At 43.8% G+C, this 27118-nt stretch overlaps 1 protein-coding gene across 14 annotated transcripts in view; it reads right to left on the minus strand.

Moving 5' to 3' along the window:
• Positions 1 to 1069: 1069 nt before the first annotated feature.
• Positions 1070 to 27118, minus strand: part of MRO (maestro) — a 42761-nt gene continuing 16712 nt past the window's right edge. For 2 of the 14 annotated variants that reach the window (XM_016933725.4, XM_016933724.4), the window contains exons 2-7: positions 15007 to 15109; positions 12666 to 12812; positions 11118 to 11300; positions 7298 to 7453; positions 5982 to 6089; positions 1070 to 5335 (exon numbers count right to left, since the gene is read on the minus strand). In XM_016933725.4, the coding sequence (XP_016789214.1) occupies positions 5282 to 5335; positions 5982 to 6089; positions 7298 to 7453; positions 11118 to 11300; positions 12666 to 12812; positions 15007 to 15105 (747 nt within the window). In that variant the 5' untranslated portion in view covers positions 15106 to 15109 and the 3' untranslated portion in view covers positions 1070 to 5281. The other 12 variants (XM_063795710.1, XM_063795711.1, XM_063795709.1 and 9 more) reach the window with 12 other exon arrangements.

Genomic DNA, 27118 nt, shown 5'->3' on the forward strand with positions numbered 1-27118 from the left:
CATCAACCTTGGAAAAAGAAGGTGGGGTGTTAATTATTAACAAGAGCTTGCTTAAAAGATACAATACAGAATTCTTAACAGAGCTGTCGGGAATATTAGGATGGAATGAACAGGGCCTATTGAAACCATCTCTAGAGCATAAAAATGCACTGCTCCCGCTCTGAGCAATCACAGCACCCCAAAGGGCCGAGTGGGAAAGAACCACTTGCTATTCTCATTGCTATGATTCTTATCTGTATTAAAATTCCAAAACCTATCAGGTGACAGATTCCTACTTGGTCAAAATGCCAGCATTTGCAACTCGAAGAATTCAACCAATCTTTACTGAACACCCATGTCAGGCAAGGCTCAAAGCCACATTCTTGGAGAACTAATAAAGGATACGGAGGCTACCTCCAGGACTGGTGGATCAGGGTAATGCTCAAATTACCAATGGACCTGTCTGAAGACCTGGGCAGCTTCAAGAAGAGAAGAAATAATGTCTGGAGAGTTTGTTAGGAATGAGGAACAAAAATAACATTTCCTGAGCACCTTCTATGTACCAAGCACTCTGCCAAGTGCTCAGTGTGACTTAATTGAATCTTTGCAGCCCAGCAATTCTATACATTGGGTTATTGTCTCCATTTCACATATCAGCACACTGAGGCTTGGTGCGCTGACTTGCCCACACTTGGCTAAATGGCAGAGCCAGGCTGCATTCTCCCAGCAGCTCTGCTCTACCTCTGAAGAAGAGGGCATTTGGAGTCAGTCCAGGGAATGGCTGATAGAACCAAGGAACTGGAAAGTATTCCAGACAGTAGGAATCGAGGAAGCATCATGGGAAATTCTAGGTTGGTGTTTATTATAAGGAATCTTAGAAGTCTGGCTTGGGAGCCTTAACTCCCAAGTGCTTAACTTGGTAAATAATAGGTGCCTTTGCATATCAAATCATCCCTCCTCAGTAAATTAGGATGTGTTGGCTTTATCTAGAACCCAGGGTTTTCCTGAAACCATTTAACATGTAAATAAAGGAACAAAATATTTACTCTACTGTGGTCAGACAAAATTAATGTAAGTTCAGTAACATAAATAAAATGATAATCAATCATAAGTCATTTTATTTGTCATCAAGTTATATTATCAACAGGTTATTGTCATCAACAGATTAAAACAAAATGTCTCAAAAAGACAAAGGCAAACACATACTATTGAGAGTAAACAATGACCGTCCCAGGCTTTCCAAAGCATATATATCACTTACACTCATGGACTTTTTTTTCATTTTAAAAGGGCACTTTGCATGTGTTTTATAACTATGAAAGTAATACATGCTCATTGCAGCAAACTTAGAAAATGCAGAAATGCACAAATATCTGTCTTCTGTACAACACTAACTGCTAGCTACCCTACACAGCTGTTGTTTCTCGCTTTCAAAACATTCTAGTGCTTTTTTATAACATGTGAAGCGTTCCCCCAATTAAGTGGTCTATTAACTGGAAGTTCACAGGCTTCTGCTCTCATTCAGTAGCAGAATTGGTCACACCTGTTAGATTCTCAGCCTCCTCCTTTGTCATTGTCTCTCCTCTCTCTCCACCACTTCCCTCTCCCCTTTAAGAAAGACCTATCTCAGCCAGGAGCGGTGGCTCACGCCTGTAATCCCAGCACTTTGGGTGACCAAGGTCAAGATCACTTGAGGTCAGGAGTTTGAGACTAGCCTGGCCAACATGGTGAAACCCCGTCTCTACTAAAAACACAAAAATTAGCCAGCCATGGTGGCAGGCACCTGTAATCCCAGCTACTCAGGAGGCTGAGACAGGAGAATCGCTTGAACCCAGGAGGTGGAGGTTGCAGTGAGCCGAGATCGTGTCATTGCACTCCAGCCTGGGTGACAGAGTGAGGCTCCATCTCAAAAATAAAAATAAAGAAAGAAAGACCTATCTCATGAGCACCAGAGACACAGGGGACCAAGCAAAGCTCTACCCTGGGCACTTAGCATGAGGGTCGGGGCACTTGAACATTCCTTTTTTCTTTCTTTCATTCAACTGCTCAATAAGGTTCAAAATTAATGTTCAAAATTAAGAAATGTCAAAACATTACCTTTGGGTTGGCATTCAGATAAACGTGGGGAAGGGGAAACTTGAAATGCACAAGCATAAAAGTAACCTGTACACTGGTTATAAGGAATGAAATTGGTGACCCTCATTTGTCAAAATGGGCTCCTCCCAGTAAGGAATGACAGCTTCAGATGACTTTCTGACATTTTTCCCCCTAATCAATATTCATTTACAGAGTACTTTTGCAGTCACCGGGGAGATACAATGATGTACAAGATACAGCCCTGCCTTCTGTAGTTTCAATCTAACAGGATAAAAAAAAAACATAAAGCCATATACAAAAAAAAACTTTTCAGATAAGATATAAGTGGTATAATATTGCTAGAATGTTCTGGGAATTCAGAGACTTGAGCTCTCCCCTGATTGGGGGGATCAGGACTTTGACCTAGGCGTTGGAGTACAGATAAGAGATACACGTGAAATGTGTGTGTGTGTGTGTGCATGTGAGTCCAGGTGGGTGTGTACAGGTGAGCAGGGAGGGGACTCAACACAGAAATAGCAGACTGAGCAAAGGTGAGGGGGTATAGGAGAACAAGACATGTTGAGAGAAGAGAAAGGACCCAAACTTGGCTGAAGCAAAGAGAGTAACAGAAGAAAACAAAGGTTGAAAGCCTGAAATGGCAGACTGGACATTGGACTTTATTCCCTCTACAATTTGGAATCATTTAGTCATTCAGCAAATGTTCCTTAATCACATGGCCAGGCTCTGTGGTAGGTATGGTGAGAAACAGAAACAAACAAACAAAAAAACATAGTCCCTTGCTCTTGCCACCAAATTTCATGATAACATAAATTTCTGGAAATAGAATTTAAACTCAAAGAGGACTTATGAAGAGCAAAACAAAATTAGCCAAGACAACAGTTAATAATAAGGAATCTTCTCTGGTTACTTATTGCAGTGTGACAAATTATCCCAAAGGTTAGTGACTTAAAACAACAATCATTTGATTATTTGTTCATGCTTCTGCAACTGACAAAGGCTTGATGGAGACTCTCGTCTCTTTTCCGTATGGTGTCAGCTGGAGTAGCTTCAACAGCTCGGGTCTGGCTGGAAGGGACAACTTGTGTCATGTGTCTGGGCCTCAGACTCTGCTGTGGGTTGGGTGTCTCCGTTCTCCTTCACATGGTGATCTCAGGCACTCTCATTTGTTCCTGGTAGTTCAACTCCTTATGTGGCAGCTGGCTTCCCCCACAATTCAAACAAGGAAACTGCCAGGGTTTCTATGCCCGGCACAGTGCCATTTATCACAGTCTCCTGATTAAAGCAAGTCACAAAGGCAGCCCAGATTCAAACAGAAGGGACTAAATAAGGACATGAGTATCAGGAGGCATGACTCATTGGGGGCCACCAAAATAAAAGCCTACCATTGAATCTTAAAGTCAAATAATCCAACCGCATCTTCCACAATTTTAACCGACAGAGGGACATTAACTGCATAGGTTTTTCTACTCCAGAGCACGTAACCCCACCCATCTCACCCTATCCACACCTTTTTGAATGCCAGCCACATGCAGCCATTTCTCAGACCACTCACTGATCACTTAATGGAACTGCATCAAGTTTAAACCAACCTTGCAACAAAATTTCGAAGAGGCCAGCATCCGGGGAGCGGGTGCTGGGGAGGGGCAGGGGGCTTACAGCTCAGAACCACCCATTTGCTCGTGAGCCTGTGTCCCTCCTAAAATCTCTTGCTGTCATGTTCTTCAGATTCAAAACAGGAAGGAAGAAAATCCATTCCTGCCTGGCACTTGCCATTCTGTCTGCCATCTCCCACATCCTCATCTCGCCTAGGTCTCTCCTCATCCCCGCTTCTGTGTCACACCACCCTGTCCCTGGGAGCTACAGCAGAAAATTGAGTTCCTCATTCTCAGAATGCCATTTAAGATCCAGCTATAGCTTTTATAATCTCCCGTTTTTTAAATTGTCTTGAACAAAACGCTCCGGGTGTGGCCTGGATACTGAATTCAGGGGTGGTACCAGAGTTTCTATAGAAGCTTGGGATGCAATCTGGTTAGAGGGAGGGTGAGAGGGACTTAGAGATTTTTCTTGTAATTTTTATGAGTGATGTGACTCCTTGGATAACTAGGATTGATCACCAAAATAATTGACATTAATAGCCAAAAAGTAATTAATAAAAACACTCAGCTCATATAAATTAATAAAAATGTATACTTAGTACATATAAAATCAAAAGTTAACTGGGCTTAGTAGAGGAGCAGAAGCAGAGATGTTTGCATTTGCTTTGTTTTTAACATTTCTAACCATCCATCAGTTATTCCATGGAAAGGCAGGATGGCATGATTATTGAGTATGGGCTCAAGAAGTCAGACCGTACATGTTTGAATTCCAGCTCCACTGTTTACTGAGTTATCTGGGGCAAGTTACCTAATTTCCCTATGTGTTAGCTTTCTCATCTATAAAATGAGAACAATAATAGTACTTACTATCTCAGGGTTGTCGCAAGTATTAAATAGAACTTACAAAAAGCACTTTGACTGTGCCCACTGTATTGTAAGCACTCGGTGTTACCTACTATTGTTATCCCATAAGTTATCATGAGCCTGCGGATTTTCAACACATGCTTTCTAGATTTTTTTCTCTCTATTAATTCTTGTTTAGGATGATCTTGAAAGCAATGACTGTTTAAAATTATGAGAAGCCAAAGATGCCCCTGCAAGCCACCTTCTTGGTATCTTGGCCAACTTTAAATAAATCTTGGCAAGAAAAGGTATCAATAGCAAAGTATCAATAGCAAATACACTAAAAAAAAACAAAACAACAACAAAAAGCAAAAAAAACGCTTAAGGTAACAAGTATTCTCCTAAGCCTCAGAAATTGAGTATTAAAAATAAAAGCTAGGTGACAGAGATGAACTTAAGAAAGAAAAAGCTGAGAAATAAGCACTGAATCTATATACACTTGGAATGTTTTAAAGAAAGTGTGTACCTGCTCATCAAATTTGTATGGGGAGGAAATGAAATAAGTGAAAGCAGTCTAGAATTTTACTTTAGATAAAATCATACAATTCCATGTATTATTTTTGCCTTTGATTGCTCTCCCAGCACCCTCTTTTCCATTACAATCCCAAGAGGCAAGCAGTGAGAAGAGGCATCCAGTGAGATAAAACAGGGGAACATGATGGCTCAGCAATGCACTCATACAGAACCATTTCCCTGCTGCTCTGCGCTTACAGAATTTTATTTGCGTAGAAGAACTGCAGGATCTCTGGATGATAGTGGCTCTGAAAGAAATTAGCAAAGGTACGCGTGAGGGCAGGATTCAACAAACTTCCTTGACAATGTAACTAGTAGGCAGTGATCAGTGCAGGGCATGTGGATAAGCAGGAGAGGTGGAGGCATCATCTGTATCCAGCTAGTGACCTGAATTGGAACTGCCGATATATCTTGTGCTTGATCCTCTAGGCGTTTTGCCATTTACATTGTATGATGGGTCAGTTACAATCAAAACACAGTTGGCTTGGCCGGGCATGCTGGCTCATGCCTGTAATCCCAGTACTTTGGGAGGCTGAGGCAGGCAGATCACTTGAGATCAGGAGTTCAAGACCAGCCTGGGCAACGTGGTGAAACCCCATCTCTACTAAAAATACAAAAATTAGCCGGGTGTGGTGGTGCACGCCTGTAATCTCAGCTACTCAGGAAGCTGAGGCACGAGAATCACTTGAACCTGGGAGATGAAGGCTGCAGTGAGCCGAGATGGTGCCACTGCACTTGCTCTTCTCAGAAAAAAAGAAAAAATAAAAAAATAAACATAGTTGGCCTGAGTCGTTTTAAGGGGGGTAACTCTTTCTTGTGCTTGGCCACCTTCTGTATTAACCACCAGGAGGGCAGGGACCGGAAAAGAATTCTCTCCTACCCTGGCTCACTCACCAGCTGCCGGTAGAGCTTAGTGTTCCTTTGATCTTCTTCACTCTGGAAGCTGTATTCCTCCTTTAGTTTCAGATATGGAGAACAGGCTCGAAACGTTGTTTTGCAAGCCTGAGAAAAATAATATCACTATTTTATTTATTAGAGAGTTCCATAATCCCAAGCAAGGAAAAGTATCCTAGAGAATTGCACCCAATCTGTGGTCAGGGGCCCACTGAAAGTGTGAAAGTAACTTCCAGGTAGTTTCAAAATTTGAATCTTAAAGGATGTATGCTTATAAAATGGCCATGTCTATAATTTGGGGTCTGGTGGGAAGGGCGTAGCTTTACAGTTTAGCACAGCCTTTGTTATTATCCCATCAAAAGTAGTACTGGATTCCTAAATTTAATCTTTCTCTCAGTAACTTAAAGAAGGCAAGTGGTTTGGTAGAAAGCTTTGCTCCCAATTGTTTTGAAACGTTCACCAAGTCCCACTCCAAAGCAGGCCTGAAGTTGATCCAACCTTGTTGGGATACAATTTTCTCCAAGAATAAAACAAAACTACCAGAAGAAATTAATAAGTCATGGGTGGAGCCCAGCAAGATGGCTCACGCCTATAATCCCAACACTTTGGGAGGCTGAGGTGGGTGGATCACCTGAGGTCAGGAGTTCAAGACCAGCCTGGCCAACATGGTGAAATCCCATCTCTACTTAAAATACAAAAAATTAGCAGGGCGTGGTTGTGGGCACCTGTAATCCCAGCTACTCAGGAGGTTGAGGCAGGAGAATTGCTTGAACCCCAGAGGCAGAAGTTGTAGTGAGCCGAGATCACACCACTGCACTCCAGCCTGGGCAACGAGAGCAAAACTGTCTCAAAAAAAAAAAAAAAAAAAACGAAAGAAGGAAGAAAGGAAGGAAGGAAAGAAGGAAGGAAGGAAGGAAAGAAAAGAGAAAAGAACAGAAAAGAAAAGAAGCCATGGGTGGAAATCTATACCAGGCACAATGACAAAAGCTAATTGGGCATGAATAAATATCCTCATTATGTGGGCTGCTGCACCATTGATTAAACCTGTGCCTCACTGCCCTCAACCCCATTACCCTGAGCTTATCTTGCATTGACAGGTGCTGGGCTTGGGCAGGTGGGGCAGATGGAAACCAACACTCTTACTCAAAGAGAGATTACACACCAAAGAGGCACCTTGTCAAGGATGCACACAGAAACGCTGCTAAATATCTACAGCAGTGCTGGCAGGAACCCTAGGGTCTGGCGTCTCAACTCGCAACTCCCTTTATGAATAGCATGGAGATGTCACTCTGTTGGTTGCAGAGTCAAGGTCTTACCTTGGCAACCTGGGGATTTCTGTCCTGTAAATGGATCAGGAGGGAATCTCGTGTCTGCTTAACCTGACTGGTGAAAAATTTTTTCCATTTCCTCCCGGCAAAGGCAGCCAATTGCCCAAACAAAACAAAGGCCGAGTATCTCAGACTGTCGTTCTCCTGCGGTCCCCATCAACAAAACAATAAGAAAGCCAAATCATTACCAAAAGGCAACTGCATCTGAACACATCACAGCCATCGGTCAGAACACATCACAGCCGTCAATCAGAACACATCACAGCCATCGATCTTGACTGTACATTACAGGGTGGGTGGTGAGATCTGGTCTAAAGCACTTAGCTGGGTGGGTGGGGGTGGCTTGAAGAGGGCCCAAAGGCTTCAATGAACCTCTTCTCCAGCAGACGAGAGGACTAGCCTGGGAAATCACTAGTGCTACTCCCACCCTCCCAGATTTTTTGTTCATTATTTCATGTTTTGGAGATAGAATACATTTATAAACTTCCCAAAATTCAAAATAACCAAAAAGCTTTACAGGAAAAGTAGGTCTACTTCCTACTCCTCTCCATCAGCCACCAAATTTTCCTCCCCACAGGCTAATAAAGTTATGTTTTGTGTGTATCTCTCCAAAAAATAAAGAAGAAAGATGTATATCACATAATCCTTTCCCTCTTTTTTACATAATGGAAGTACATGCCACTGTTGTTGTGCACCTTGAGTTTTCATCAGTCTGAGAGCTCTTTCTACGTCAATACATAAAAGAGTTTTCATTTTTCTTTTTCTTTTCTTTTTTCTCTTTTTCTTTTCTGCACCAAAATTCATTCAACCAGTTCCCTGTTTATTACTCCAGCATTTTTGCCAAGTCTCTTCTCTTTGCTTTTGGTCTGAGTTTCTCCTATCTGCAGTGGATATAATAATCATGTTTCTTCCCCCAACACCCTCCCACCTCTCCCTGCTTCCAGTCTGATTGGTTGGTTTGTCCCTGAGTGCATTTCAGTGGACTCTGCCCTCTCTTTCTTTCCAAGGTGAGCTGTTTGGTCCAAGTATTACATTTCCAGGTGAGGAGACCAAGGCCCAAGGCACTTAAGGAACTTGCCCAAAATCACACTGTCAGGTAACAGAGCCAATATAGTAACCTAAACACCTGACTCGTGGTGCACGGGTTTTTATATCAGTGTTTGGTAGTCTAAGTCCTCCTCCAGGTAAACCAGAGGGAGGAGGGCTGGGGTGGGCCTTCACAGCGGGGAAGAAGCACCAAGAACTGGAGGTCACAGAGACCCAGCAAGACTGAGGAACACTAATCATATTGTGAAGTATCTTTAAAAAATTTAGCACATGATGCATACAGAAATTGTCTTAGGGTTTTTGTTTTTTGTTTTTGTTTTTGTTTTTGTTTTAGAGACAACATCTTGCTACATTGCCCAGGCTGGCCTCCAACTCCTGTGCTCAAGTGACCCTCATGCCTCAGCCTCCTAAGTAGCTGGGATTACAGGCACACACCACCATGCCTGGCTTAGGGTTGTATTATCTTCATGGCTCTATTAGTGAGTGTTTGTGTGTGTGTGTAGTGTGTGTGTGTGTGTGTGTTTAACTAATTTTAATGGAGAATGTACCCCATTCAAAGCCATACCCTAATGCTTTAAGATGTACAGACACGTAAGACAGATGCTCGCCCCCCTAGGAGTCTGACAACCATCTAACTGGGAACACACGCACGGGTGAGCTTCATGGCCTCAGATAGTGAAGAGTGCTATCTGTAATGGAGATGTAAACTGTCAGCAAACAGCTCTGCATAAGAATTTCTGTGTTTCTACATGGCCGGGGATTTCTGCTCAAAAATTCCAGGCAACCAGGGTTTAAAAAAATGGTTGAAGGCCAGACACATGTCTCATGCCTGAAATCCCAGCCCTTTGGGAGGCCGAGACAGGAGAATCGCTTGAGCCCGGTCAGAGACCAGCCTGGGCAACATAACAAGACCCTATCTCTACAAAAACTACGAAAATTAGCCAGGCATAGTGGCATGCACTTGTGGTCCCAGCCACTCAGGAGGCTGAGGTGGGAGGATCAGTTGAGCCTGGGAGGTTGAGGCTGCAGTGAGCTGTGTTCCTGCCACTGCACTCCAGCCTGGGCAATACAGCGAGACCCTGTCTCAAAAAAAAAAAAAAAAAAAAAGTGGTTGAATGACAAACAAGTCCTCGAAGTTCAGATGGCACCTCCAAGAGATTTAGAGCCATCTCCCCGGAGACATCTGCTTACACTTCAGGGTGGTAAGTAGGGACCTTCGCCCGCTCCCTCCCCAGAGAGGACTGGCTTACATTCAAGAGCAAAAATCCCTCTGTGTCTCTGGAGCAGGTGAGACACATGTGCCCAGCTCCCATATGAGCTCCAAGTTACATAAGGTCAAGGCCTCTTCTCCCCTTCTGTCCTGCTGACACATCTGGCTCTCACCACGTGGCTCCAGAGAGAATTAGGGCGTGGGGAGATGCAAATCTCTCTGGGAGTAAATAAAAGGTCTGTTCGCTGTTCTGTAGGTCTTGTCTTTCAGGGACAGAATAACTGGCAGGCTAACTTGTTAGCTTGCAGTCAGGGTCTCTGACTCTTCTCAGTTTCGGGCTGAACGATGTGCCGGTGCACTTTTTGCTTAGCCTGATTTGTCATCTGGTAGTTGAGTATAGCCCTATAGTCAGAGGAGCTGGTGGCATGTCCACTTCCTGGCTCTGTGAATTTGGGCAAGTTCTAACCTTTCTGTGCTTTGGTTTCCTTGTCTACAAAGTGAAGATAATTACAGTGCCCATCTCACAGGGTTATTGGGAAGATTATATGAGATGATTCATGTAAATTGCCTAGCACTGTGCCTGGCACACAGTGAGGGCTCACTAGACACTAATCATTGCTATTGCCACATTTATAAGACAGCATTGACTACATGTTAGTCAATCAGTGTACATCATCATCAGTGTACATCATCATCAGTGTAAATATACCCACTTCTCTGTTAAGATGAAAACTCACCAGGCACAGTGGCTTACACCTGTAATCCTAACACTTTGGGAGGCCAAGGCAGGTGGGTCATTTGAGCCCAGGAGTTTGAGACTAGCCTGGGCAATATAGTGAAAACCCATCTTTACCAAAAATACAAAAATTAGCCAGCTGCGGTGGCATGTGCCTATAGTCCCAGCTACTTGGGAGGCTGAGGTGGGAGGATCAATTGAGCCCAGAAGGTGGAGGTTGCAGTGAGCCGAGATCACACCATTGCACTCCAGCCTGGGTGACAGAGTGAGACCCTGTCTCAAACAGACAAAAAAACCCTTGAGGGTTAGAGATAAAATTCTATACATCTTTACATGTCCTCCCAACCCCTAGCACAGTTCTAGTCTCTCAACAAGATGTGGTAATAAATAAGTGAATACTAGAGACCTTGTTCCCACAGCAACAAACCACCCACAGCTCACATTTCTTTCTTTCTTTCTTTCTTTTTTTATTTGAGAGGGAGTCTTGCTCTATTGCCAGGCTGGAGTGCAGTGGCATGATCTCGGCTCACTGCAACCTCCACCTCCCAAGTTCAAGCGATTCTCCTGCCTCAGCCTCCCGACTAGCTGGGACTACAGGCGTGCACCACCATGCCCAGCTAGTTCTTTGTATTTTAGTAAAGATAGGGTTTCACCATGTTGGCCAGGATGGTCTCGATCTCCTGACCTCATGATCCACCCGCCTCGGCCTCCCAAAGTGCTGAGATTACAGGCATGAGCCACCGCACCCGGCCCCACAGTCATATTTCTAAGCCCATTTTGATTTCAATAACCCAGAATTTTTCTGATTTACTTACATCATCTAATAAAGTCCTGGTCTGAAGGGTGATATCTATGAAGAAGGAACCCAAACCTTTCCCCTGGATCTTGCCCAGAACGATGGTCAGAGTCTTCATACTCTCATGGATGACTTCCAAATTCACAGGGTCATACAGTCCATACACCAGCAGGTCGAGGACAATTTTCTTATACTTTCTCACCTGTCACCAAGGTTTGAAAAGCATTAATAGCACAGGAACTGCCCCCCATAGGTTGAAAAGCAACCCCACATCTAAGCTACTAATAACCTAGGACTTGAACTAACACACCAGGGCTTTTTTCAAGATCTGCACAACTCTCATTAAAATACAAATGCTTCCATTAACCCAACCCAAGAGCCCAACTCAGCCTAGGAAGGAAAACAGAAAGAGCAATCTGGAGTGTGGCATGTGGGTGGGTGAGGCTCGGTGGGGCTCTTCAAATAGGGCAGCAGACCTGGGTGATCTCAGGGCCTGGGGAGAACTAGGTACCTTTATAGTGGGGAGGAGACAAAATGGACACTGAAGTTGGCGGATGGTAAAGGAGGAGGTGGGAAAAACATCTTTTATGAAACAAACATTAAATTACTAGAAAAAAATATCACTTAAATTCACCAGGAAGGGTAACAGCTGTGAGTTTATCCTTCCTGCAGCTCTGTCTCTCACAGCTGATATTGCTGAAGTGTCATGAGCCTAAGATGACCCTGAATGAGTGACACCCTGAATGAGTCTCCTCCCCTTGAGTGCAGAAGGAACCTGTGACTCGCTTCCAGCCTACAGACATGACTTTACATTGCATAAGACTCTATCTTTTTTTTTTTTTTTGAAATGGAGTCTCGTTCTGTCGCTCAGGCTGGAGTGCCTGGTGTGATCTCTGCTCAAGCCTCAGCCTCCCGAGTAGCTGAGATTGCAGGCATATGCCACCATGCCTGGCTAATTTTTTGTATTTTTACAAAAATATAAAAGAAATGGGGTTTCACCGTGTTGGCCAGGCTAGTCTTGAACTCCTGACCTCAAGTGGTCCACCCGCCTTGTCCTCCCAAAGTGCTGGGACTGCAGGCATGAACCACTACGGCCCAGCCCATAAGACTCTATCTTAGCAGACAGGAGGAGGCGACACCCTCCTGCTGGCCTGGAGGAAGTGAGCTGCCTGCTGTGAGAGAGTGGCCTCTAGGCATCGAAAGTGGCCCCCGGCATACAGCAGGCAAAAAAACAGAAACCTCTGTCCCAGTGGGAAGTAACTGAATTCTGCCAACAACCATGTAAGCGAACCCTGAGCTTCAGGAAGGAATGCAGTCTGGCAGACGCTTGATTGCAGCCTCGTGAGATCCTGAGCAGATGACCCAGCTGAGCTGCACCTGTACTCCTGACCCGCGAAAACCCGAGATAATCAACACGTGTTGCTGTAAGCTGCTAAGTGTGCGGTTGTTTGTTCCGGGGTGATAGATAACTAATACAACAGACACCATACTCCAGCCCTGGGAGTCTCCACACCAAGGTGGTTGGAGAGGCTTGGGGAGCTGGCTGAGCCCCATGCTCCTTCCCTACCTTGTCAGGGGCTTCATAGGCCATGGTTCCCAAGTTTCTCATTGCCATGTGACGCTTTTTAGCACTGGGGTCCCGAGCTCTTTCTGCCAAGATGAAAAACACATTCTTCAGAGGCTCCCGCTTCTGGAACCTCAGTTTCCAAGAGACCTGGGTGATGGGTCAAAAATGTATTAATTTGGGAGTGTTCAGAGTCATACCAATCCCAACCCCAATCCCTCCCTCTAAAGAAAATCCCGTGATTGCCTGCTCAATTTTACCCCTTCTTTCTCCTACTAAAGACGGCTGGGTTTTGTTGGAAATGTACTCATTTGGTCTACATAACGAAGAAATTGATGGAGAAAGAGGGCAATAAAGATAGTGCAGGCTGGTGTTGAGGTAGGTTTAGGAGATTAAGGGGAGAGGCTCTAGAGCAGCTATGGGTGTGATAGAAGTTGAAAAAAAGAGGACTTGATCAGTGTTGATGTGATGTGGAAATAGGGATCCGTTTCACAGGGAAAGGTGTGCCGTTACTCCTCAAAGAGCTCCCTTTACCCCTTCTTCTCCAGCTCTTTCCCATTTTTCTGCTCTCCTTTGTAGCCAAATGCCTTGAAAGACATCTATACTTGTTTTCTCCCGTTTGTCTCCTCCCATTGCCTCTTGAACCCTCTGCAATCAGGCTAATGTCCCCTCACCGCTACCCTGCCAAATGACTAATTCCAAGGGTCAGTTCTCAGTAGTCATCTTACTCAACCTCTCAATAGCACTTGACACAATTAGCAAAGCATATCTGCAAACATCTAGTACACATCTACAAACATTTCAGCACTGATCTAGTACACATCTACAAACATTTCAGGATTAATCTAGTACACATCTACAAACATTTCAGGATTAATCTAGTACACATCTACAAACATTTCAGGATTAATCTAGTACACATCTACAAACATTTCAGGATTAATCTAGTACACATCTACAAACATTTCAGCACTGATCTAGTACACATCTACAAACATTTCAGCACTGATGTAGTACACATCTACAAACATTTCAGGGCACTTAAAGGATGTCCCAACTCCAGAATGCATGCATCTGAGCATGCAGTTAAGAACAGGAAGAGAAATGCATGAATAATGCAAATTGGGGGACACTGTGTGTCGGATGCAGACACCTGTACTTTAAGAACTAAACTCTATCATGCCTGTAATCCCAGCACTTTGGGAGGCCAAGGCAGGCGGATCGCCTGAGGTCAGGAGTTCGAGACTAGCCTGGCCAACATGGTGAAACCCTGAAACCCCGTCTCTATAAAAATACAAAAAATTAGCTGGGCGTGGTGGCGAATGCCTGTGATCCCAGCTACTTGGGAGGCTGAGGCAGGGAGAATTGCTTGAATCTGGGAGGCGAAAGTTGCAGTGAGCTGAGATCACGCCATTGCACTCCAGCCTGGGCAACAGAGCGAGACTCTGTCTCAAAAACAAACAAACAAACAAACACAAACACTAAACTCTAAGTAATTGCAGGGCCAGGGATGAGGCAAGAGATAGGCTAGTCTCTGAGCCTTTGTGGCAAGCCTATGAGCTCTCATGCAGGAAGACGCTGGTGTGCAGCAGGACCCAGAAGACAGCAACATGTGCTAGAGTCAGAATCAAGATGATGAAATATCCAGACAAGATCAAAGAAGACAAAAGCCACCTCCCCACCATCCTTAGAAAGGGGCCTAGAGGGGCAGACTGGCTTGAGATTCAGCTATCTCAGTGGTGCTATGGATGAGATTTGGTGATTTCAAAGCTTCATTAGTATTCCTGGATTTTCATTACAGTTCATTCCTTTTTTATCTTATCTTTTTTTTTTTTTTAATTTAAGACAGCGTCTCACTCTGTCGCCCAGGCTGCAGTGCAGTGGCATGATCTCAACTCACTGCAGCCCCTACTTCCTGGGCTCAAGCGATCCTCCCACCTCAGCCCTGAGTAGCTGGGACTACAGGCGCATGCCACCATGCCCAGCTAATTTTTGTGTTTTTGGTAGAGACAGGGTTTTGCCACGTTGCCGGCTGGTCTAGAACTCCTCAGCTCAAGTGATCCGCCTGCCTCAGCCTCCCAAAGTGCTGGGATTACAGAGGTGAGCCACCACACCCGGCCTCATTCCATATTTGTATTATTGAGTTAGCAGCAAGTTAAATTATTCTCAACTTATCTTCCTGTCATCCTGTAAACATCCTATCCATGTTAAAAGAACTGTCATCAAAGTTTTTTCAGAAGGAACTTCAGTGGAGCAGGCCTAACTAACCACAGACCAAGCAAACATACATCTTACAAAACAGCTGCTGGGAGGAGAAATTTGTTCATAATATTTTGTGTCAGACCTTGGAAAAGAAAGACATCATTGATGTCCTTTTCTGCTTGGGCTGGGAAGTAGGGATGGAAAGGGGCTGGCCCAGGATTCTCCTCTGTCTTTGGTCCATGGAACTAAAAACAAAACAAAACAAAATCACATGCACCACAGACACTCATCATCAACAAACATTGTTGTACAATGCATTGTGCTGGGGTAAGAATATAAAGAGGCAGCAATCCTGAGGCCTGTCTTTAGGAACCTTCCACTGTGGTGAGATAGAACAGTCACACAGATGAATAGCAACCCAAGGCAGCCCAAGAGGAATAGCAGCTTGGGGGTCAAGGGGGATCTGCCCTCTAGTTCCCCACTCCATTCTGCAGATTTCTTTTATCACTGTCACCAAAGAAGTAAAATGCAGATTCCCAGGCTCTGCCCACAGAGTTCTCATGAATTGAAATACAGAGTAGCCGCAAATTTTGTGTTTTTAAAAGTTCTCTGAGAATGTAAATCGGTACCTCTTTTTAAAGAGGATTTGGCACTATCTCTTACCACTTTAAAGCACACGTAATTGGCAATTCTTTAATCCTATAGATATGAACACATCATATGTTCAAAGATATACACAAAGGATAGCCACCATAGCACTGTAATAAACAATATTGTGTTCTTTAATGGTTTGGGCAGGGGAAGGGGGAGTGGGGCAGGGGTTTGAGACAGGGTTTTGCTCTGTCTCCCAGGCTGGAGTGCAGTGGCAGGAACACAGCTCATTGCAGCTTCTACCTCCCAGGCTTAAGCAGTCCCCCTGCCTCAGCCTCTGAGTGGCTGGGGCCACAGGTGCATGCCACCACGCCCAATTAATTTTTTATTTTTTTTAACGTTGTCCAGTCTTGTCTCAAACTCCTGGGCTCATGCAATCCTTCTGCCTCAGCCTCCCAAAGTGTTGGGATTATAGACTTGAGCCACTGTCCCCAGCCAATGGTTTGAACAGAAATAAATTACATATATTACAACTATACAACTTTACAACGACTGCTATGCAGTCACTAAGAAGAATATTGGGCAGATCAACATGTGCTAAAATAATCTCCATGATATACTGTTGAGTGAAAAGTGCAAATCCATGTGTACAGTATGTTACCACTCGTGTGAAATCAGAATGAGGGCAGGAAATACGTATGTACGTATATGCTTGCATATGCATAGGAGAAGGAAAAATACACAAGAAACATTAAGAGAGATGGCCTCTGGGCTGGAAATCCGAGGAACTGAAATTGGAGGGAAACTTACTTTTTTCACCTTTTTTGTATGTGTACAGCTTGTAATTGTACCATGCGCATGTATTATTGAAAGAATATAATATACATAAATGTAGCTTACCAAGTGATTCTGATCACAGCTTGACTTGGGTCCAACTAGTACAAACCAGCACTTCTCAAACTTTAATATGCACTAAAATAATTTGAAGATCTTGTTCAGTGTGTCTGCAGCGGGAACTCAAGATTCTGCCTTTCTTCCAAGCTCCCAGGGGATTCCAAGCAGGTACTATGCTTTGAGTGGCAAGGGCATAAAGTTTGTTTTTTTAATTATTATTATACTTTAAGTTCTAGGGTACATGCACACAACGTGCAGGTTTGTTGCATATGTATACATGTGAAGGGCATAAAGTTAAGAGCCACTGAAGTCGAGAGAGGACCGTGAGCTGGAACAGCTGGTGGAGACTTCCCAAAGCACACTGGTGAGCTTGGAAGCAGAGGCAGAGCGTATATGACACATTGGGAGTCAAAGGGATCCCATGCGGTATCATGGTGATGGTAGCAGTAACAATTAAAATAGTAGGAGAGAGGTAGAAGATAGGCTACAGAGGCTAGCTAAAGGCCAGCTGTGGAGGACTCTGACTTCTAAAGAGCTTGATTTCAATTGTACTTTGTAGATATGAGTAACCTGATGATTTTCTTTTAATTTAGGTGAAATCCATGTAACATACAATTAGTCATTTAAACAACGTTCTGCAACCACCACCTCTAATATCAAAACTTTTTCATCACCCCAAAAGAAAGCCCTGCACCCATTAGGCATTCATTCCATATTCCATCCTCCCCCAGCCTCAGGCAATGTTAATCTGCCTTCTGTCTCTATGGATTTACCTATTCTGAATATTTCACATATATAGAATCATACATTATTGTGATCATTTATAACTGGCTTCTTTTTCTTAGTATATTGTTTTCAAGGTTCATCCATGTTGTAGCATGTATCAGTATTTCATTCTTTTTTATGGCTGAATAGTATTCAATTGTATGGTTATACCACACTTTGTTTATCCATTCACCTGTTGATAGGCACTTGGGCTGTTTCTCTGTTTTGGCTATTTTGAATAATGCTACTATGAATATCTGTGCACAACTATTTGTATCTGCTTTCATTTATTTGGGGCATATACTTAGGAGTAGAATTGCTGAGTCATGTGGTAATTCTTTTTTTTTTTTTTGAGACAGAGTCTTACTCTGTCTCCCAGGCTGGAATGCAGTAGCTCACTGCAACTTCTGACCCTGGGTTCAAGGGATTCTCTTGCCTCAGCCTCCTGAGTTGCTGGGATTACAGGCGTACGCCACCATGCCTAGATAATTTTTGTATTTTTAGTAGACACGGGGTTTCAGCATGTTGGCCAGGCTGGTCTTGAATTCCTGACCTCAAGTGATCCGCCTAACTCAGCCTCCCAAGTGTCAGGATTACAGGCATTAGCCACCCAGCCTGGCCATCATACGGTAATTCTATGTTTAACTTTTTGAAGAACCACCAAACTGTTTTCCACAGTGGTTACACCATTTTACATACCCACCAGCAACGTATGAGGGTTCCAATTTCTCCACATCCTTACCAACTTTTATTTTCCATTATTATTGTTATTATTACTAGATCCATGTTAGTGGGTATGAAGTGGTCTGTCCTTTGTGGTTTTTATTTGCATTCCCCTAATGACTAATGAGGCTAAGCATCTTTTCGTGTGCTTGTTGGTGATTTCTATGTCTTCTTTGGAGAAATTTCCATTCAAATCCTTTGCTCATTGTCAGTTGGGTTGTTTGTCTTTTTCTGAGTTGTAAGAATTCTTTATATATTCTGAATACTAGACTATTACCAGACGTATGATTTACAAATATTTTCTCCCATTCTGTGGGCTGTCTTTTCACTTTCTGGATAATGTCTGTTGTGCAGAAAAGTTTTTATTTTTAATGAAGTCCAATTTGTCTATTTTTGTTGTTCTTACTCATGCTTTTAGTGTTAAATCTATGAATCTATTGCCACATCTAAGGTCATGAAGATTTACCCCTATATGTTCTTTTAAGCGTTTTATAGTTTTCACATTTCTATTTAGGTCATTGATCCATTTTGAGTTAATATTTGTATATAATACATGGTAGGGGTTCAACTGCATTAGAACCATTGACTTGTATGTGTTTTGTGTTTTATTTTTTTTAATAGGAGAGATGGCAGGCAAGCAGCTGCAGCCATTCTTAACCCTGGCTACATTAGGATCACCTGGGGAACTTCTAAACCTCCAGACTAAGTCTGCCATTATCTCTGGAGGGAGACCCAGGCATCAGTATTTTTTAAAGCCCACCAAGTAATTCCAGCAGGCAGTGACTGAACTACAGTGACCAGTGACCAACTGCCTTGGTTTACCCAGGGCTGGGGAGCTTCCAGGGACATGGGACTTTCAGTGCTAAAGCTGGAAAAGTCCTGGCCAAACCAAGACATACTCCTCTCTGATGCAACCTGACCCTTTTCAACAGCTGTACTTTGGAACATTTGACTCACTTGATCTGGAGGTGCATGGGGACTCGGTTTCTCTGCCATCCTTGCTCCCCGGGTGGATTTGGTCCATGAAACCCCAGGTGGATTTGCTCCATTCTGGAGAGGTCCATGAAAACACTCCCTCACCGCCTAACTTTCAGGAACTATATCTCCTTCATATCTGGCCAACAGGAATCTTCTCACCACTGCAATGAGGCACCAAAATAAAACCCCAGAAAACTGCACCCCCACCAATTAGCAAGAGTTTCTCTTTCCATCAGTTACCTGGCTGAACCGAGATTCTCTCTGTTTGATTGAAGGTATTCCCACAGGCTTCCTCATTAAACCAGTGGTTCTCACACTTCAGTGTGCATCAGAATCACCCGAAGACTTGTTAAAACACACATTCCCAGGCCTAGGCCCCAGAGTTTCTGATTCTGTGCATCGGCAGCAGGGCCTAATAATTTCTATTTCTAACAAGCTCCCAGGTGACACTGGGATGTGGCTGGTTTGGTGACCACACTTGGAGAACCACTGCATTAACAGAAAGAAACCACAGCAGTACAGTGTAGCTTCTCTCCAGAATAAAGGGATTTTAAAATTCACATTAAGGATGGAGCTGGAGGTCATTATCCTAAGCAAACTAACACAGGAACAGAAAACCAAGTACCGCATGTTCTCATGTTCTCACTTATAAGTGGGAGCTAAATGTTGAGTACTTGTGGACACAAAGAAGGCAACAGACACCAGGACCTACTTGAGGGTGGAGGGTGGGAGGAGGGTGAAGATGGAAAAACTACCTGTTGGGTACCGTGCTTATTACCTGAGTGACAAAACAATCTGTACTTCAAACACCCGCAACACACAATTTGCCTTTATAACAAACCCACACATGTACCCCTGAAACTAAAATAAAATTTAAAAATTTTAAATTCACATAGAGTCAAAAAACATGCTTGGTTGTTTCTTTCTGGGGCTTTTCTTTTAACAACTTCATGTTTCAATAGAACCTAATGATTCTCAGGTCACATGCTCCAGATTAGAGCTGACAGGTGCCTGACAATGGGTACAGGGAGACTAAAAGACGCAAAACTCCTGTCCCATGTTGAACGAGGGGTTGAACACAATCTTACTTTAGACAAATAGGATTGGTTATTTATATTAGCATACTTGTGAATTTTAATAGCATTAAGATTACCTTCAAATAAAAAAAAAAACTCAAAGTGGAGGCAAAGCTGTCACCCGATTGCCCCCAGCCCGACTCGGGCCATCACCATCTGCCCCTGCAGCCAGTGAAGGTGGGGGCGGGGAGGAGAGCCATGACCCACGGGAATCAGGGCAGTTGAGAAAACTGTTCTTGGTGGCCTGAGCTTTGAAACTACAGAGGCCCGTTTAAGAGACCATTTTGAGGAATGGGGCACACCCACAGACTGTGTGGTAAGGAGAAACTCCCAAACAAAACATCTCGGGGGCCTTGGTTTTGTGACTTACGCTCGTGCAGCAAAGTGTGCTCAACCACATAAGGTTGATGGGCATATAGCGGAACCAAAGACAGCTGTCTCTAGAGAGGGTTCTGTAAAGCCTGGTGCCCATCCAACAGTAAAGAAAATGTTTGTCGGGAAGTAATAAGGAAGAGACAGAAGAATATAATTTGAGAGACTCCTTTGAAAAGAGTGACAAGATTGAAACCACAGAAGTTATGAACCATTCACGGTGGCTCACGCCTGTAATTTCAGCACTTTGGGAGGCTGAGGTGGGCAGATGACTTGAGCTCAGGAGTTCGAGACCAGCCTGACCAACATGGTGAAACCCCCGTCTCTACTACAAATACAAAAATTAGCTGGGCATGGTGGCACGTGCCTGTAATCCCAGCTACTTGGGAGGTTAAGGCAGGAGAATTGCTTGCACCCAGGAGGCAGAGGTTGCAGTGAGCTGAGATCATGCCACTGTTCTCCAGCTAGGTGATAGAGCAAGACTTCATCTCAAAAAATAATAATAAAAAATAAAAAAGTTATGGAAGCCAGGCAGAGTGGGAAACAGAGAGGATTTGCTCTTGTAACTTTTGATGATCATGAAACAAATGATGAAATTGTTATTCAGATATACCACGCCATTAATGGGCATAATTGTGAAGTAAAAAGTGTCCTTTCTAAATGAGATGGAGTCTACCAGGTCATAAAGAGGTCATGGAAGTGGATCTGGCAACTTGGCTGGTCATGGAGGAAACTTTGGAGGTGGTGGAGATAATTTTTGCCGTGGTGGGAACTTTGGTGGAAAGGAGGCTATGGTGGTGAAGGTGATGGTAGCAGAGACAGTTATGCAGGAGATGACAGTGGATAGAACGGATTTGGAGGTGATGGTAGCCACTATGGGTGGTGATCCTGGTCATAATAGTAGAGGGGGCCGTGGTGGTGGTGGACCAGGATATGGAAACCAAGGTAGTGGATATGGTGGCAGTGGTGGATGATATGATGGTTACATTGAAATTTTGGTGGTGGTAACTATGGTGGTGGTGGGAACTATAATGATCTTGGAAACAGCGATCAAATTATGAATGCATGAAAGGGGGCAGTTTTGGTGGAAGAAGTTCAGGCAGTCCCTATGGTGATCGTTATGGATCTGGTAGTGGAAATGGTGGATATGGTAACAGAAGGTTCTAAAAACAGCAGAAAAGAAGGCTGGGCACGGTGGCTCACACCTGTAGTCCCAGCACTTTGGGAAGCTGAGGTGAGCAGATCACCTGAGGTCAGGAGTTCGAGACCAGTCTGGTCAACATGGTGAAACCCCGTCTCTACTAAAAATACAAAAATTAGCTGGGCATGGTGGCGGGTGCCCGTAATCCCAGCTACTTGGGAGGCTGAGGCACGAGAATCGCTTGAACCCGGGAGGCAGAGGTTGTAATGAGCCAAGATCATGCCCCTGCACTACAGCATGGGGGGTAGAGTGAGACTCTGTCTCCAAAAAAAATAAAAAAATAAAAACAGCAGAAAAGGGATACAGTTCTTAGCAGGAGAAAGAACAAGAAGTTTTGGGAAAGCAGCAAGTTACCTTGAAACAGTCGTCCCAAATGCATTAGGAACTAAAAATCTGCCACGGAAGAAACGATGATACATAGTTAGAAAAGTTACTGCAGCTTAAACAGAAAACCTTTCTTGTTCAGGACTGTCATAGCCACAGTTTGCAAAAAGTGCAGCTATTGATAATGCAGTGTAGCATTGGCTAGATGAACATCCCTATGGTCTTTTATCTGCTATAGCTTTTTCTTTTTCTTTTTCTTTTCATTACATCAGGTATATTGCCCTGTAAATTGTGGTAGTGGTTCCAAGAATAAAAAATTAAGGAATTTTTAACTTTTCAATATTTATATAGTTCAGTTTTTCCACATTTCTGAACAGACACTTTAACAGAATAGTTTTGAGGGTGTTTCCTTGTGAGTTAACAAATAAAGAAGACCATTGTGAATTACTGCTTTGCATAAATTTTGCTAACGTTAGCTGTAAAGAAACACCAGCTGACTTGCAGTTTAAGGGAATTCTATTCTCCCCATTTCCAAACCATGATCTAAATGGGTGCTGACATGTGGAGAGAATATTTGTACGCTTGCAACGTCTATTTTAAATAAATAGGATTGGGTATTTAAATTAGCATATTTATGAATTTAATAGCATTAAGATTACCTTCAAATGAAAAAAATCTCAAATTTCAAAATCAAAATAAAAGAAGCAAAACTCCCTCAAGCTGAGGGCCCACTCACCAAGGAGGGTGTGGGCCTCATTATAAAACAGCTGGTATCTCTGTTCCAAGGCATAAGAAAATCATGCCTGAAGCTCCTTTCCATTGGGAAAGAAAACAAACCCGCTACCCTGTTCTTTCTGCTTGACTTCTCTTGCAAGATTAGCATAACAGCTAAGGGCTTTAGCCAGCCAAGGCAACTTCCCCAGGCTTCAGAAACCAAGCAGCCAGCATCGCCTTCCTAGGCATAAGTAGAACTCAAGGTCATGCTCCCATGCATGGCAAAGTAAATGAGAACTGAGTGGCTCCACCTGGAAGATTCGATCTGTGATTAGAGAAACTCACAGAGTTACATCTTGAGCTCACTACCTCTTCTAGCAAACCCTACCTCCCCATCGCAAGAGAAAAACTGTGATGTGGTTTAATCTTACAGGTTGTCAGGGATCATCTCAATCTTGGGTGCAGGAAAAGTAAAGCATTTCTCAGTATTGGTTGCATCTTCTATATCAGAATTCCCCGGGGTACGTGTTACAAACTCCAAGCCAGAGGTGGGTGCAGTGGCTCACACCTGTAATCCCAGCACTTTGGGAGGCTGAGCATCCCTTGAGCCCAGGAGTCTGAGGCTGCCGTAAGCCATGATTGCGCCACTGCACTCCAGCTGGGTTGACAGAGCAAGATCCTGTCTCTAAAAAATAAAAATAAATAATAATAATAATAATAAACTCCAGGCCTGCCCCAGAATTATTGGATCTGAATCTCAGGGAGTGTCGGGCCTGAGCATTGCACTTTTTGTATGTGGTGCCTGGTGATGCTACACGCCTGTTGGTATAGAAGAACCTCTATCCTGGAAATTAAATAAAGCTAATCCGAGCCCATGCAGTAGCAGAAACCATGGAAGTCAGGGAGGGAGCTGGGGCCGAGGGATGAGAAAGAGAAAGAGGTCAGTGTCTTTGCAGAGAACAAGAGATTGATACCATATGTTTGTGAAGCACTTTGAATTTCACTTTAAAAATAAAATTAAAATCACAGCAGCTGTTTGTCTATGATTTATGCAACTTTTCTAGGATGCTATTCTTCAGTTAAAAGTTTCATTAAAAAATAAAACAAATTAGGAGTTAAATCAAGGTCACAAGGCCCCTCGCTGGAGCCTTGTGTTTCTTGTACTTGCAGCTTCTTAAAGAACTCCCACCACCCCCATGCCCTCCTTCTTGCCTGCAGTGCCTCCCTCCTTTCTAAAACATGAAGTCCTTTACACCCAATCCAACAAAAACAAAAGGATCATTCTCATCTGTTGCAACACAGGATCTCAGAGAGGATCGTTTTAAACACACTGTGAATGAATGTAGTATACAGATTCCAAGATTTCTTAGGATGTTCTAACTCCTTCTCCAAGCCCTCTCACCCGTAAGACAGGCATTCTTTCCTAGGAGAATTACATTTTCTGGTGGGTTTCTATGGTCACCACATATGCCTAGCCTTGTATGACCAAGACCAGGAGGTCACCTGGCCATTGGGAAGCCAAAGACACAGCTCTGCTTATAGTTTGACTCATCTCTGCACACGTTCTTCAACGAATTCTTCTTCCTCTGGAACATACTCCTGAGTGAGCTATGTGCAGACCCCCTGGTTTTCACCAACCCCAAGACCCCGGCTGGGGCTTGTGTTCATTGCCAGGTTGTGCTCTACCTGATCTTACTGAAGATACATGGATTTGGGGTAACTTAGAAGACTGTTTTATGCTTTACACTGACTCCCATCTGCTTTTGCAAACTTGAATGACTCTGACTCAAAATATTAGATTTTTGGTCAATAATCCTTTTATTTATTGAAGCCAAAAGGTATATTATGAAGGCCAAAATTATAAAACACTTTGATTTTATCTCATCTGTAAAATGAGCAGAAGAAACTGTTAGATTGTTTAAAAATCCTTCCAACACTGAACTTATAAATGACAATAGTAGGCTGCGTGTGGTGGCTCATGCCTATAAATCCCAGCATTTTGGGAGGCTGAGGCAGGCAGATTGCTTGAGGTCAGGAGATCAAGACCAGCCTGGGCAACATGCTGAAACCCCGCCTCTACTAAAAATACAAAAATTAGCCAGACATGGTGGTGCACACCTGCAGTCCCAGCTACTCAGGAGGCTGAGGCAGAAGAATCACTTGAACCCAGGAGACAGAGGTTGCAGTGAGCCGAGATCGGGCCACTGCACCCCAGCTTGGGAAACACAAGAAGACCCTGTCTCAAAAAAATGAAAAAAAATTAATATTAAAAAAATCGTCTTCATTTTAGAAAAGAAGAAACTGGGGCTTAAAGTAATGTTGAACAATTAACTCAAAGTCAAATAGTGGCAGAGCAGATTTTAGGACTCTGAAAGCTATCCTTTCAGTCACTGTGCTATAAGCCTAGGTTCAGCTCCCAGGCAATGTCCTGTGAGCTGAACGAGGGAAGACAGACCGCATAGCCATTTCAGTTTAAAGTGTCAATATCTTCCCTGAGTCCCTGCCATTCTATTATATTGCTGACAATAGAATGATCTATAACCCAACTATTGATCGATTAACATAGTTTGTGAAAAGCAAACAAAATCAGCTTCCTGGTCAACATGGCCCAATTCAGTTTTACAAAGAGAACATTACCAAATACCTACCCCCTAGAGGTCGAGCTCCCATACTGGTGACCAGAGTGACATTCCAGAAAGGTTTTGGGAACCCAAGTGCAGCCAGGACGCCTCCCGCTGCATCTGGCTGCCCCGGCCAACAGTGTCCCTTACCTGCGGCTCCTGCAGGCGGCTGCCACGTGATGAACCGGAGCCCGTTCCTGACTCGGGAGGGCTGCTTTCCCGGGTAGTAGCCAAATGTGATGACTCGGCTAAATTTTCCCAGCCCTGAATTCCTAACATACAAGAAGGGAAATTAGGAGGTGACGCAGGGTCTGTTCAGGATAACGGGTCGGCACAGAGTGATGGAAAGTGAGAATCAAATAAGAGGGGAAAGTCAAAGTTTATAGAGTATTTGGGCAGGGGAGGGAATTGTTCTGGAATGAAACCGACAAGAATATTGTAGGGTGGCACAAGCATGACTTGCGCCCTTTGCTTCCCCACGCCATGCTGAGGTGTTTTTCCTTCTCCTTGCTGTAACTTCCCCTCCTTCTTCCCTCATGCCAGCCTGGCCGACACTTTCTGCAGAAATTCTGCAGACGGCAATTCTGGGGACCTTTCCTCTGCACCAAACAAAACCGCCCTGCCAAGGCCCGTTCCCCATGCGGCCGCGAGATGGCGGCATGACTCAATGGACGGGTTCCAGGCGGCCCCTGCACAGAGCCGCCGCCGTGGCTGCCTCCTTCCTTACATAATCCTGTTAGAGCGCATTTAATCTAAGGACGGGACACTGTGTTCCACGCCAAGCAGCCTCATCGTGGCTGATTGTTGCACCAACAACAAGAGCTTTAACCGTTGACGTCCCTTCCTGCTCAAGAAACACCATATGTCCCGAAAGGAGCGATTTAAGCTCTCAAAATTATTTATTGGTAAAAAGCAAAGCAAAATTAAAACCGGGGAATTACAGCACCTGCAGAATTTAGGAGCCTCTCTCTCTCATCAGCCCTCCTTCCCCGGACTCTCCAAACATGTGCATAAATCTATTTAACAATAATTAGTTATCGTCTCGCTCTGCATTGGGTCATAAAGGGAGAAAATATGTCCTGAAAGGAAAAAAGAACAGTTATATTTTCAAAGACCGAGGCACTTATTGTTATGCTAATAGATAACATTCAATTAAAACTTCTGTGTGCCAAATGTTGTGATAAATATTACATAGACTATCTCATTCAATTGTTACATCAAACCAAAGGTTAATACTCCTACTACAGTCTCCATTTTAAGGCTGGAGAAACTGAGGCACAGGGAGATTACCTTGACAAAGATCATGCAGTTAATTTGTGGCAGTTAAAATTCAGCCACAGGCAGGCTAATGTAAGAGCTTGGACTCAGCCATGATGCTATGCAGTGGACTGGTCTAGAAAACCCAATTAGGAGATAAACAGAAAAATATAAACCAGAGAACTATGTCAGAGTGGAAGATGAAAGAAAAAGGCAGAAAGAAAATCGATGCTGCTGAGAAAATAAGAAGAATGAGGCTAAAACACCACCCTCTTCAGATTAAGTTACAAGGGCACCACTGTGACATTTGAGGACACAATTTCAATAGAGTGATAGAGAAGGGAAGCTAGACTGCAAAACTAAGGGGCTATGAGGAAAGAGGAAATTGAGATGTCTTGCTGCAAAAGGAAAGCAATAAATAGACTAGAAGAGACAGCAAGGTCAGGCAAAAGCATTTTGGTTTTCTTGTGTGCTTTTTAAAATGGAATAAAGCCTGGCCTTGTTTGAAAGTGGTTGCAAGGGAGCCCTAATATGTGGGTGGTGCCAAGTAGTGGTAATAGGAAGAGGTGGAGGGGGGCATCAAGGGCACAAGGGAAAGGGTTAGCTCTGGAGGAGGAAGAAAGATGGCTACCTCTGTCTGCAACTGGGAGGCAGCCACAGAGATGAAGATACATCAATACGAAACTGAGAGGAATGGGCGAGTTCAATTCTTCCAAATTAGCTTTAATCTTTTCAGTA

This window comes from Pan troglodytes, chromosome 17 (assembly GCF_028858775.2).
Source record: "Pan troglodytes isolate AG18354 chromosome 17, NHGRI_mPanTro3-v2.0_pri, whole genome shotgun sequence".
Classification (NCBI taxonomy): domain Eukaryota; kingdom Metazoa; phylum Chordata; class Mammalia; order Primates; family Hominidae; genus Pan; species Pan troglodytes.